The 14,553-nt window shown below is 41.0% G+C and overlaps 1 protein-coding gene across 1 annotated transcript; it reads right to left on the minus strand.

Annotated features, from left to right (window-relative positions):
* Positions 1-11,466: 11,466 nt before the first annotated feature.
* On the minus strand, positions 11,467-13,776 carry LOC120925008 (putative claudin-24). Its single transcript, XM_040335914.1, has one exon. The coding sequence runs from the start codon at positions 13,395-13,397 to the stop codon at positions 12,735-12,737; it is 663 nt and encodes a 220-aa protein (XP_040191848.1). The 5' UTR covers positions 13,398-13,776; the 3' UTR covers positions 11,467-12,734.
* Positions 13,777-14,553: the final 777 nt, after the last annotated feature.

Genomic DNA, 14,553 nt, shown 5'->3' on the forward strand with positions numbered 1-14,553 from the left:
AGTTGGGTTATAGCTCTGAATAAAATGAGTGCCCCTGGAAGAAGTAATATCTTACGAAACGGACGTAGGGCAAGCGGCGCGCTGTCGTCACCCAAGAAGCTCCTAACGTTCCCCCAGTGGACGGGTGCCTGAGAGTTTTGTGTACCGGCCGGCACATTAGATTCAAGGCGATTTTTTAACTGCATAATTGTAAGTGCAATTTTTAGTTTTTAAATCAATTTCTACTCATTTAATACACTATGTGGAGCTGTTACTGTTTCTTACATGGTGGGCACTGATACCGGTGAAATTTCTTGTGAGTGAGATCCATCAAGATCGCATATGTCTTTTTGCATGGGCCGATAACGACGTATCATACCTGGGGATCAAACTCACAAGAAAATCGAAAAATCTCTTTGCAACCAACTTTAAGCCCTTCCTTGCCAAACTCCAAGTCGACGTACAGACCCTTGCTAAACACGAACTGTCCTGGTCAGGAAGGTTAGCAGCTTTCAAAATGATGTACCTGCCCCAGGTACTTTACTTATTTCGTGCTATGCCTATACCCATTCCCAAATCTTATTTTAGATCCCTTCAAACGCTACTCAACAGGCTATTGTGGCAGGGGAAAAAACCCCGTTGCGCACAGCACATGCTAACCAAACATAAACTAGCGGGTGGGGCCGGCTCTATAGATTTCGAAGACTATTATTGGGCATCAGTTATGACTCAGCTTCGGGACTGGTTTCAGACGCCTCCAAGTGCCCCTTGGAGCCGTCTGGAATCCGCTTTACTCCAACACCACGACCTAAAAAGTTGGGTACTGGGCACCCCACTAGGAATCCCCATCTCCAGTTCGCTTCCACCAACTATGAAAACAGCCGCCATAGCATGGCGTAAAATTATAACCATGGGCAGCACTTCTGAGCACACCTTCTCCCCACCTCTCCCAATTGACATTCTACAACACTTCACGTCAGACCTCTCCCTCACGAACTGGAAGTCTCAGGGAATAGCTCTCCTTGGAGATATCCTCCAAGACGGGTCACTGCTACCATTTGCACACTTGCAAGAGAACTTTGGCCTCCGCTGTACTGAACTCTTCAACTACCTTAGAATAAAAGAGAGTGGATACCCTGCGCTGCCAGGTGTGCGTAAATGGTAGCTGCTGACACGGCTTATTCGAAAAAGCAAAACAACCAAAAAAATACGTATGTGTAGCGCTAAAATTAATAAATGAATATCAAAATACCAAAAAATGTGTATAGTAAAAAATAAAACACATATAACATTAATAAATGTTAGACACAAATTGTGAAACATGTGAGATTCCTCTGTAGCGAGGGGTGACAACAGTGCCAACTGGCACGTGAACTGATGCACCTAAGGTGGTATCAAACATAAAAACAAAGTCCAACAAAAACTCCTAAGTGTGATGATCCGAGGTATGTAGCAAAGTTCATCAACATCCACAAGTCATTCAAGTGAAAAGGTGAATAAATAGAAAAAGCGTGACTCCTTTAACGTGACAATCCCATCAACGGAAAAAGTGCAGGCTTACCGGAACTTGTTGACCACTGGTGGCATATGCCAAAAGAGGTCAGTCAAGGCTTTATATGACGATTGTCAAACAGCAATCCTTGGCAGGAAGCGTAGGTCCAACTGGTGGGTAGGTCCTTATATGGAATAGGTCCCCAGGAGTAAGCCGGAAGCTATACTGATGTTGGTATCCCAAAACCAATTGGCTCAGTGTGTTAGTGGTGCATAGAGAAAAATAAAGAGAAGTGGCCACATAGCGTAACTCCGTATAAAAGAAAAAATACGTGTTTATTCACAGCTAACAAACTTACATTTGGCTGGAAGTAAAAGAGCTCTTGCATGTAAATGGGGCGACTCCACTCTCTTTATTTTTCTCTATGCGCCACTAACACACTGAGCCAATTGGTTTTGGGATACCAACATCGGTATAGCTTCCGGCTTACTCCTGGGGTCCTATTCCATATAAGGACCTACCCACCAGTTGGACCTACGCTTCCTGCCAAGGATTGCTGTTTGACAATCGTCATATAAAGCCTTGACTGACCTCTTTTGGCATATGCCACCAGTGGTCAACAAGTTCCGGTAAGCCTGCACTTTTTCCGGTGATGGGATTGTCACGCTAAAGGAGTCACGCTTTTTCTATTTATTCACCTTTTCACTTGAATGACTTGTGGATGTTGATGAACTTTGCTACATACCTCGGATCATCACACTTAGGAGTTTTTGTTGGACTTTGTTTTTATGTTTGATACCACCTTAGGTGCATCAGTTCACGTGCCAGTTGGCACTGTTGTCACCCCTCGCTACAGAGGAATCTCACATGTTTCACAATTTGTGTCTACCTTAGAATAAAACACTGCCTTGATCATATCGACAATACAAGTTACACCATCCCTCTTGGGGTATGGTCGTTCCTGACAGCTAAAAAAACACACACTAAGGGAATATCCCTTTTTTACAGCCTCTCTCAACAAAAATGCATATTCTCCAAATCAAAACCACATCTCCACTGGGACGCGGATCTGGGTCGTACCTTCTCCGAGTCGCAGTGGCAGACAGCCTTAAGCTCCATATACAAGTCCACCAAGAACTCTGCCTTCTGGGAACTAGCACAAAAAATATCCCTCCGGTGGTATCTTACCCCCACGAGGGTAGCGAAATTTAGCCCCTCCACGTCTGAGAACTGCTGGAGATGCGACTCCGGTAGAGGAGACATCCTCCACATCCTCTGGACATGTCCTCTTATACAACCGTACTGGACAGAGATATTCCGTATTCTTACGGATATATCTCAGACACAGATAGACCCTACCCCTGCTTTGGCACTGCTGAACTTGACAATTGACATAGTACACCCCAAATACAGGGTGGTACTGACCAACGTTCTCCTTGTAGCAAGACTGTCTATCACTAGACTATGGAAAACTACACAAATACCATCCATGGAACATACCCTAGACCAGGTTAATGTACATTACAATTACGAACTGATGTTGGCATCCAGCGAGGGCCGCCTCCAAAAGATGCAACACAAGTGGGATCCCTGGTCACAATGGACTAGGTCAGAGGATTATCTGTGAATAGGCCATATGACGCAGTATATCAAACGTATCCTCGCCTGCACCATAGGCGGTGATCTGATGTTTGCAATAAGCATAATTATTCCTGAAAAGTATTACCTGTTTCTTTTGTATCTGAGACGCTGTGAATATTTGTTTGCCGCATATGCATACTTGATCGGAATGCTGACAGTTTATATTTACCTTCTTTTTTTGTTCTCTTTGTGCAAAAACTTTTCAATAAAAACTATTGATTAAAAAAAAAGATCGCATATGTCTGAAACTGCGAGATTGGGACCCATTACATGCTGTTTCTGATCCCCTATCATAAGGGATCGTGGAAATCCGGTAAGAAGCCAATCTATAAGTCTGGTGGAGGACAAATCACTTTCTTCTTTTGGACACGTTTGCAACTAATCTGTAATGTGGCACAGATGCACAGGTGTTTGAGATGTTACCTGCTAAAACATTTATGGACTTTCTATTGTCAATATTTAGGACTTTTTTACCGTCCTGCTAGCGCAACACTCCAAGTTCACACTGGAGGCGCTATTTTTAATGCTATAGCGCCTGCAATAATCCCTCAGTGTGAAAGTGGTCTAAGGGATGAGCCGAACACCCCCCTGCTTCGGTTCGCAGCAAAACATGTGAACAGGCAAAAAATTAGTTCGAACATGCGAACACCGTTAAAGTCTATGGGACACAAACATGAAAAAACAAAAGTGCTAATTTTAAAGGTTAATATGCAAGTTATTGTCAGAAAAAGTTTTTGGGGACTGGGTCCTGCCACAGGGAACATGTATCAATGCAAAAAAAAAGTTTTAAAAACTGATGTTTTTTTCGGGAGCAGTGATTTTAATAATGCTTAAAGTGAAACAATAAAAGTGAAATATTCCTTTAAATTTTGTACCTGGGGGTGTCTATAGTATGCCTGTAAAGTGGCAAATTTTTCCCGTGTTTAGAACAGTCCCTGCACAAAATTACATTTCTAAAAAAAAAAAAAAAAAAGGTAATTTAAAACTGCTGGCGGTTTTAATGAATTACAGATAAAAGTCATTGAAAAAACAGCATGGGTCCCCCCCCCAGTCCATTACCATGCCCTTTGGGTCTGGTATGAATATTAAGGGGAACCCCGAACCAACATTTTTAAAAAATTGTGTGGGGTTTCCCCCTAAATTCCATACCAGGCCCTTCAGGTCTGGTATTGATATTAAGGGAAACCCTGCACCATTTTTTTTTTTTTTAAATGGCATAGGGGTCCTCAAAAGGTCTGGTATGGATTTTAAGGGGAAACCCGCACCAAAATTTAAAAAAATGGTGTGGGGTTCCCCCAAAAATCCATACCAGACCCTTATCCGAGCATGCAACCTGGCAGGCCACAGGAAAAGAGGGGGTACGAGAGAGCTCCCTCCTCCTGAACCGTACCATGCCACATGCCTTCAACATGGGAGGATGCTTTGGGGTCCAACGCACCATGTCCCCATGTTAGTGGGTGCCCTCGCCCCCCTCTGACGCAACGGGGAAATGCTGCAGGGTTACCCAGTGACATGTACGGTGACCCTGCCCCCTCTGATGCCACGGGTGTAGTGTGATTCGACGGGAACCTCCCATTGAGGCGGATCATGTCAGCGTTTTTTTTTCTTCTCCGTATCCTCCGCTCAAGAATGGGTGTACATCGCTGGAATTTGTTTTTCTTCTTTTTTTTTTTTTTAATAAAGGTCTTGTCCCAAGCTGTCTCCTGTGTTTTTTAGCATTTTTGTGAAATGGTAGGTGACGTCGGCACATTCTGATAGAGGGAATATCTCCTAAACCGTGCAGGTTTAGGAGATATCTGGGGTAGCTACAGGTAAGCCTTATTATAGGCTTACCTGTAGTAAAAAGTCTGTAAGGCCTCGTACAGACGAGAGGATATCCGCTGAAAACGGTCCGCCGGACCGTTTCCAGCGGATAAATCCTCTGGCGGATTTTGATCTGATGGCTGTACACACCATCAGATCAAAATCCCTGCGGAATACATCCGCGGTGGCCGCGCCGTCGCCGCGACGATGACACGGTGACGTGCGCGACCCTGGAAGGTAAATACTTCCATGCATGCGTCGAATCATTACGACGCCTGCGAGGGATGGGATCGGACGGACATATCCGGTGAGTCTGTACAGACGACCGGATAAGTCCGAGGGACTGGATTCCAGCGGATAGATTTCTTAGCATGCTAAGAAATTTTTATCCGCTGGGAATCCGTCGGCTGGATTTTTATCCGCTGGGAAATGTCCGCTCGGACGTACACACGACCGGATCTATCTGCTGGAACTGATCCGCGGATCAATCCCAGCGGATAGATCCGGTCATGTGTACGGGGCCTAAGGGTTTACAATCATCTTTAAATAAAGAACACTCCACCGTAACTGGGAGATCATGAACTTGTGCCTCAAATCAACTCAACATTTTTGTGCTCTGAGTTTCCTAGAGCCATTATGTAAAATGGAGCAAACCTGTGCTAGATGTAATATCTGTGAGAACAACTCCACCCATCTTTAGTTCGCATTCTCCTTTTAATTTCTCTATGGCATTTTCATTGACTCATCTGCTGCCTAAAGTCAACTCTTAAAGCGGTATCAAACCCAAAACTAAAAATATTATATTTTGCAGCTAACCAATCATTAGATAAGGTGACTGCATTAACAAGTTGAAGACAAACTCCAGCTAATACTTTAATCAAGGTTACAGCAGTTTTTTCCCCTTTTGGGTTTTACATAAACAAAAGCTGACAAGGTCTCTGTCAGTGGTAAATGGTTTGCCTCAATCCTCAAACTGCTACATTTGCAGGACAGCTTGTTCTGTTGAAAAACAACAGACTAGCTAGATCACTAGGAGAAAATAAAGGAAAGTACGCTTAACCACTTAAGGACCCCTTCACGCCGATATATGTCGGCAGAATAGCACGGCTGGGCACAATCACATACCTGTAAGTGTCTCTTTAAGCCCAGTCGTGGGGTCGCGAGCGCGCCACCGGCGGTGCGCTCGCGACCCGGTCCGAAGCACCGTGACCGTGCCCGCGGGACCCAATCGCCGCCAGTGTCCCGCGATCGGTTACCAGAGCTGAACAACGGGGAGAGGTGTGTGTGTGTAAACACACCTTCCCCGTTCTTCATTGTGGTAGTGTCAGTGATCGTCTGTTCCCTGATATAGGGAAAGACGATCACTGACGTCACACGTCCAGCCCCGCCCCCTACAGTTAGAAACACATATGAGGTCACACTTAACCCCTACAGTACCCCCTAGTGGTTAACTCCTAAACTGCAATTGTCATTTTCACAGTAATCAGTGCATTTTTATAGCACTTTTTGCTGTGAAAATGACAATGATCCCAAAAATGTGTCAAAATTGTCCAATGTGTCCGCCATAATGTCGAAGTCCTGAAAAAAATTGATGATCGCCGCCATTAGTAGTAAAAAAAAAATTTTATTAAAATGCAATAAAACTATCAAACGCTATAAATTTTGCGCAAACCAATCGATAAACGCTTATTGCGATTTTTTTACCAAAAATATGTAGAAGAATATGTATCGGCCTAAACTGAGGGGAAAAAAAACTTTTTTTTATATATTTTTGGGGGATATTTATTATAGCAAAAAGTAACGTCCAGGGATCAAAAGCTATCAGAGCGGTGTCTCCTGCCTCTGTTCGTAAGACACCTTAGCGTATGCTAGTGGCGATTGACGTGGTGACGTCACTTGACCGGCAGTCGTTCTATCCAACCCAGGCACGTTTCATCATTAATTCGACATCATATGTGGGTGTGGATAAATGACTCTCCATTTCTCTCTTTGATATTTCATGCACCAAATTGGATTTAGATACCATAGTGTATCCTTGCACTTCAAAAAGTTCCACCACCAGGACCCCTCATGCCCCAAGTTTTGGGGAGTGGACTGTATACACCCTAACTGGAGGGGATCTAACTTGTGCGTGAAATAAAAAAGAGAGAAACACGGTGGATATTTCTTATGGTCACACTCGCACCTAAAATTATGAACGACGTGAATTGCTTTATTAGCGATTATTGATAATATTTGTTCGCCCTTTTATTGATGGTGTGTTTATATAGTTTAGTACAGTAACTCTCTATTGATTTTATTTAGATATTTTACTGTACTCTTTTTGGTATCTAATTTACTTATTGGCTGATATTTAGCATATATGAATATTAAAGAATATTATTGGTAGGGTTGCCCATTTATTAATATACATTTCTTTAATATAAATTTTCTAATATACATTTTTTAATATATATAATTTTAAATATAATTTTAGTATAATATCATTGTATCGATTTTCTAATAATTCTTAGTAATACTCAGTGTATAGTATGGTAGTTATTGCTTAATGCAAGTGTATTATTATGGCTAGATATTTTAAAACATTTTAACATTACCAGTCTATTTGTTATTGTGTGCAAGGTGTAGTGCCCGCGAGTACCGATAGGGGCTAAGAATGTTGTTATCTAGCTATATGTTAATCAAGGATGAGTTACCAGGGCGGATGTCCATTAAACTGGCCTCTTGTTTAACAAATCAGCTGTGAGCGGGGCCGCATATAAACACTGCATTTATCCACACCCACAGATGATGTTGAATTAATGACGAAATGCGTCTGGGTTGGATAGAACGACTGCCAGTCAAGTGATGTCACCACGTTGATCGCCACTAGCGTACGCTAATGCGTCGGGTCTTACGAACAGAGGCAGGCAGGAGACACCGCTCTGATAGCTTTTGATCCTTGGACGTGGTGAACAGCCTAATGTGATGTATTGCCTTTTTCATGTGTTATATTGTAAGTGTGGTTTTAACAGGGGATTGGTGTTTTAATAAATAGTCAAATGAAATTATGCTATTGGCTATTATTCCTTCTCCCCTGCATGTGAGCATCTGCTTGAGCCTATCCTAGTCTTATGCCGCGTACACATGACCGTTTTTCGGGTTCTAAAAAATTACGTTTTTAAGGGTCTAGAAAAAACGAAGTTTTTTTCAACCCGATCATTAAAACGGCCTTGTCTACACACGATCGTGGAAAAAAAAAGTGCGATGACGTACAACACGTACAACGCCACTATAAAGGGGAAGTTCCATTCGGATGACGCCACCCTTTGGGCTGCTTTAGCTGATTTCGTGTTAGCAAAAGACAATTTGCGCTTTTCTGTATGTTACAGCGTGATGAATGTGCTTACTCCATTACGAGCGCTAGTTTTACCAAAACGAGCGCTCCCGTCTCTTAACTTGCCTCTGAGCATGCGCAGATTTTTACGTCGTTAAAGCCCACACACGATCATTTTTTACAACCTTAAAGCGGAAGTAAACCCATCTATTTGATAGTTTAAAAGAACAGTTAACATTCCCGGCATGCCGGAAATGCTAGATGTCACATTTGCTTGTGCTCTCAACCAAACTGTCAAACCATCTAATGGCTGGTTTCATAACTGATCACATGTGCATCATTGTGGCAGTTGCAGATTAAACAGAGGCCAAGATGGCAGCTTCCTTGGCTGAAAACAATAGGAGGGTTTACTTCCACTTAATGACAACGTTAAAAACGTTGTGAAAAAATAGGGCATGTTCGAAAAAAAAATTGCCCATTTTTTAGAACCCGAAAAATGCTCTGAAGCCCACACACGATCGTTTTTAATGACACGGTCGCGTGTAGCTGAGACCCTCCTTATTCTTTGATCACAAACTATTTTAAAGATTCTCTTTATGAGATTATGGACTCTCTGTACTTCATATAACACATTGCACTTTAGTGTATTTATCACTTTCATTAGAGCGCTGCCTAATATATTATATTGTATGATTTTATATATTGTGTTTTTATATTTTACTTGTCTGTTGATAAGATGACAATGCACCAGGGAGGTGCATTGTAGTTCCACCCTCTGAATATTTAGTTTGCCTGGGTCTCACTTACTTCATGAGCGCTTATGCCCCGTACACACCATCACTTTATGTGATGAAAAAAAACGACGTTTTTTAAAACGTCACTTTAATTGACCGTGTGTGGGGAAAAACGTCGTTTTATGTCTTGTAAAAAACGACCCAAAAAAATTGAAGCATGCTTCAATTTTATGTGTCGTTTTTCAAAACGTAGTTTTTTACTTCACAGAAATTGACCGTGTGTAGCAAAAAACGTTGTTTAAAAAGACGTTTTTACACCCGCACATGCCCAGAAGCTAGTTATGAAGCGAGCTTCAATGGAAAAACGTGGTGGAACGTAACCTCGCTTTGCTAGAACATTGTGAGAAAAACGATGGTGTGTAGGCAACTTCGTCTTTGAAAATTGAAGTTTCAAAAAGGTCATTTTTTACTTCACAGAAAATTTTGTTTTTTTCAATCACATAAAGTGATGGTGTGTATGCGGCATAAGTCTTAGGAAGAGCTATCGATTTTGTATTATATAAATGTTATTATATAAATGTTTATTATACAATATTATAATAAATGTTTGCTTATGGGTTTATGACCACTTTAAGTTCTGGCAGTGGCGGTTCGTCCATAGAGGGCGCTGGAGCGCCGCCCCCTCTGGCTCTCCCACAGCCACTGAAATACATAGATTCATGCATTGCATAAATCTATGTATTTTCGCCGCTGCCGCCCACTATTCAGATGGCCGGATGCTGAGCGCCGGCCATCTGAATAACGGCAGCTGGTTGGCAGTTTGGAAGTGCCTATCAGAGCCAGCGGCTGTAGTCGGCTTCCTGAATGCTTATCCTCGGGACGTACCAGCGGTGCGTTCCTTGGATAATCGGTTCAGGTTACCGATAACCTGATTGGCTGAATCGTCATCGAGGGCGGGAGAAGCACGGCTGACTCCAGAAAGGTAAGTGCCAGGCGGGGGGGGGGGCATTTTACTGGGCACAGTGGCAACAATTGCTGGGCACAGTGGTAACAATTGATGGCACATACAGGTCACAGTGGCAGCATTTTACTGGGCACAGTGGCGACAATTGCGGGGCACAGTGGTTACAATTGCTGGGCACAGTGGTAACAATTGATGGGCACAGTGGTAACAATTGGTGGCACAGTGGTAACAATTGATGGGCACAGTGGTAACAATTGATGGCACATACAGGTCACAGTGGCAGCATTTTACTGGGCACAGTGGCGACAATTGCGGGGCACAGTGGCGACAATTGCAGGACACAGTGGCTACAATTGTTGGGCACAGTGGTAACAATTGATGGCACAGTAGTAACAATTGATGGCACAATGGTAACAATTGATGGCACAGTGGTAACAATTGATGGGCACAGGGGCAACAATTGATGGTACAGTGGTGACAATTGATGGGCACAGTGGTGACAATTGATGGGCACAGTGGTGACAATTGATGGCACAGTGGTGACAATTGATGGCATGGCATAGTGGTGACAATTGATGGCACAGTGGCTGTGTTTGATGGCATGGCACAGTGGTGACAATTGATGGCACAGTGGCTGCGTTTTGATGGCATGGCACAATGGTTGCGTTTTGATGGCATGGCACAGTGGCTGCGTTTGATGGCATGGCACAGTGGTGACAATTGATGGCACAGTGACTGCATTTGATGGGCACAGTGAGGCTGCAATTGTTTATTTGTTTTTTTTCGTTTGCGCCCCCCCAAAAATTTTGAGTTCTGGTATCTAAAAGAGTTGTGAGATGATCAAGCTTTGCATGCACCCTTTTACTTCTCTTACACCTCTGATTTCCAGAAAGACTTCTGTTTCCCAGGTATTTATAACACTCAATTTGTAGGTTGGAAAAGTTTTTAAAATATAATATCATAGCTATAGAAAGTGGAGAAAAATGTTTAAACAATTATAGCAGGGTTAAAAAAAAAAAGCTTTTAAGTGACAAAAAAACACTGAATGAGACAGTCTCGCTGCAAGTACTAACAGTAACTCATTAGTGTCATGCTAAACTGAAACATTTTTTTGGGTGAAGTTCTGAATTTACCACTGAAGGCTGTAAAGCAATAAAATATGTGACGTAAAAAAACGGCGCAGAAACCGGAAAAAATCTGAAAGAGTCAATAAACCAACAAACTAAACTATCAAGTTAAAGTGCAAAATAATAAAACTGAGGAAAAGATCAGGAACTGCCATTTTGCCCTTTTAAATATGTCCCTTGATCTCCAACACCAGGTAACCCATGAACAGTTATGTACCTGTGTGTGATTTGTTTATTGTTTATTAAATACACTTTTTTATACTTTTTTTTTTATTGAAAGATTGACACAGAAGTGCAGCAAATACAGCATATTGTTTGTACAGAATATACTGTACATAGCAACAGTCAGCATGGATGCACTGTTTATTTCAAAGAGAAAACTAAATGCAGATTTCATATTTTCTACATATACAATCTTTACATAGTTTGGAAATTTATATTAAAAGGCAAACTAAAATATCAAGTTTAAATCCAAAATAATAAAATTGAGGAAACAATAATGAACTGCCATTCCTCTCACTTTCAAATAATTCTCCAACACAGGTAACCCATGAATATTTACATACCTTTTTGTGCGCTTTGTTTTTTGTTTATGGATGCACTGTTTTCAAGTTTTTTTTTTTATTATTGAAAGATTGACACAGAGAAGTGCAGCAGATACAGCACGTTGTTTTTACAGAATATACATACAGTCAGCATGGATGCAATGTTTATTTTAAAGAAAAAACTAAATGCGCATTCCATATTTACTACAATCTTTACATAGTTTGAATATGTATCTTGAAAGGCAAAGTTAAAATTCTTAAATTCTTTGCAGGTGTGTGGCATCAGAGAATTACAAAATCACATTTAATGATCTATGTCAATTTACTGACTGGTAAGTAATTTAGCATTTCTGGAGCAATAAAACTGTCTTAAGTCCATTTAAGTTGAGGCATTTAATGTGATATTACTGCTGCGTGACTGATGCAGAATAATCCCGTCAGTGTGGCTGGTATGAATAAGAAACACACCTGTATTTCTTCTTTCAAGTGCTTAATTTCCAGCAGCCCTGTATTTCTGGTAGCCGAAGAAAGGACTGACCTGTCTGTCATCAAGAAATTCTATGTGAGCTCCAGCAATGGGATCTGTGTACAGGACAGAATACTGTACTCTTATTGGAGTTATCTGCACTTTTCAAGCTCCCACGTCTTAAATGATCTTTGTTTTTAACCTGTTAACAGACAAAGATCAGCCATGTACTGAGGCAGAAGATAGCAAGAGTCTTTTAAGGTATTGTAAATATTCTCTAATTTAAATATGAAACCTATAGTCTGTGGGTCGGTAGAAAAAAAAAACAGTATTTTTTTTTAAATTAAACATAGGGAACATTGGCTTTTATTTTGGCAAAGTCATAATAGGCGTTTTGTGCACTGCAACAAAATACATTTTTAAATTACATTAAAATTGCACGAACCCAAAAAAGACATTTCATTTTGGAAATGATATACTGATGTGCAATGCAATAGCATATGTACTATGTAAATAAAGACATCACTGTCCTCCATTACAGATTAGTAGCTTGATGTTAAGGCAGTCTCTAATTGCAAAGTACAGGAAATGTTGCCATGCATAAAACACAATTTGTTCTGTGCCACACATGCTGAAGGTTCTCTTGAATGATTCAGTTGCATGTAGTTTAGATGATAAGATCTGGACATCTGTTTTGTAGTGTTGATGGGTCATATAATAGCCCAGTGTCCATGTTTTTATTCTGGTCCTTTATAGTTTGTTTGGTCGCAGGGTACACTGAACAAAACAGCAATGAGCCCCCAAACATGAGGAAGAAAGAGCCAAACCAACACATAAACATGGCCTCTCCGAACTCCCACCTGGGCACAATTTCAGGGATTGTCTCATCCCAAAATTCCTGGACTGTATTATAGGCTATCCAAGAAACTGGCACCAGAGCAGAAATTCCAGACACCCAGAATAGTGCTCCTCCAAAAAGTGCAAGGTGCTTCTTTGTGTGCTTTTCATTAATCTTCAGGCAGTCCAAACAAAGGCAAGAAACAATGAGGCCAATGATCCCCAGTCCATCTGAGAGGAACATTAGAATTCTTGCCATCCTGAGCTCAAATGGCAATGCCAGAAACGATTCAAAGTCCTTGCACTCCATTGGACCTTCATCTTGGATAACGCACGTTTGCCACAGTCCTGCGTTCCAAATTTCCATTTCATTCAGATCTAAGTTCAGATTCCTCCAGAGAGGCACAAAAGTGCCAACACAGGTAAGCACACACCCCAACAATGCAAAAAACAATGCCCCATACTGTAGCGTTGTCCTGCAATTCAGATCCATTAATTCTGAAGCTAAGGCTGGCAGATGGAGATGAAGACAGCTGCTAGGTGTCTGCTGTGCAAGATCTTAGTGCCGTGTTACTTTTGTAGTTAGTGGTGTTAAATATGAGCCCTTATATGTCATTTAAATCCTTTCAAATTGGTGTGTATGTTTGGGAATGAACTTCTCAGTTTCACTTACTGAATTGCAGCCAATAAAGCCTTATTGCCTTGCAGACACAAACTCTTCAAAGATCTCATCATTGATGAACACAAAGTAGTAGGAGGGGCTCTGTATTTAGTGCTGTCAAGTGTTATGCTATTTTAGTCTGAATTAAATGTATATGCATATGATGCAATAGATGAATGCCACAGCTTTTCGAAGCCCTTTTCAATGACTGCAAGATCATTTTACATCAATAGACTATGAGAATGCTTTGCTTACTTAACAATAATTATGTAAAATAATTGTGATTTTTTTTTTTTTATGTTAGCTTTCCAAAATATTTTTTATAGAGTTCAAAAAAGTCTAGAAGCTGTTTTTATTATTTTTATACTGTAACTGTAGATCATGTATAGTAGATTAAATGTTAACAGATGATTAAGGGCATGATCATTTTACTGAATATTAGATGTGCTTTTGTTAATGGAAACATTACTTTAAATAGTGGATATATCATACCTAATGTATGTCCTTGTATATAATTTAAAAAAAGCATGATGGTATGGTTTGACAGCCGACAAGTGCAGACTGGACCTTTTATGTGCGCTAGATACATTTCTATATCTGATATGCATATGAACAAGCTTAATACTGACCATGCAGTCAGGTAACTATTTTCATTACTCTTAAACCAGCTTTTGATTACAAGGATACAAGAGCAGTTCAAGTCAAGCTGACAAGAAAGGATCAAATTTTTGGTGGTTATTTTTTGTTCTCAAAAGTTGAAAGTGATTGAAATTGGCATACAAGTTAAATGTTGGCAAACTGGAGTGCCACCGTAGTTTAAAACCGAAGAACATAAATCGCATATATTGCAGATTACTAGTCCTTACATATGGTAGCTGCATTAATTTTATTTTTTCAGATTAGCTTCCTTTACTTGTACCTGGAGGTCCTACCGGTAACACTTCCGGTCCTTGGGTGACAATGCATTCTTACTAAAAATATATCTATG

Source organism: Rana temporaria, chromosome 1 (genome assembly GCF_905171775.1).
Source record: "Rana temporaria chromosome 1, aRanTem1.1, whole genome shotgun sequence".
In the NCBI taxonomy this organism is placed as follows: Eukaryota; Metazoa; Chordata; class Amphibia; order Anura; family Ranidae; genus Rana; species Rana temporaria.

Excerpts from the sequence above, each read along its gene's own strand:
- LOC120925008 (XM_040335914.1), bottom strand. The coding sequence starts at position 13,397 with ATGGATCTGAATTGCAGGACAACGCTACAGTATGGGGCATTGTTTTTT.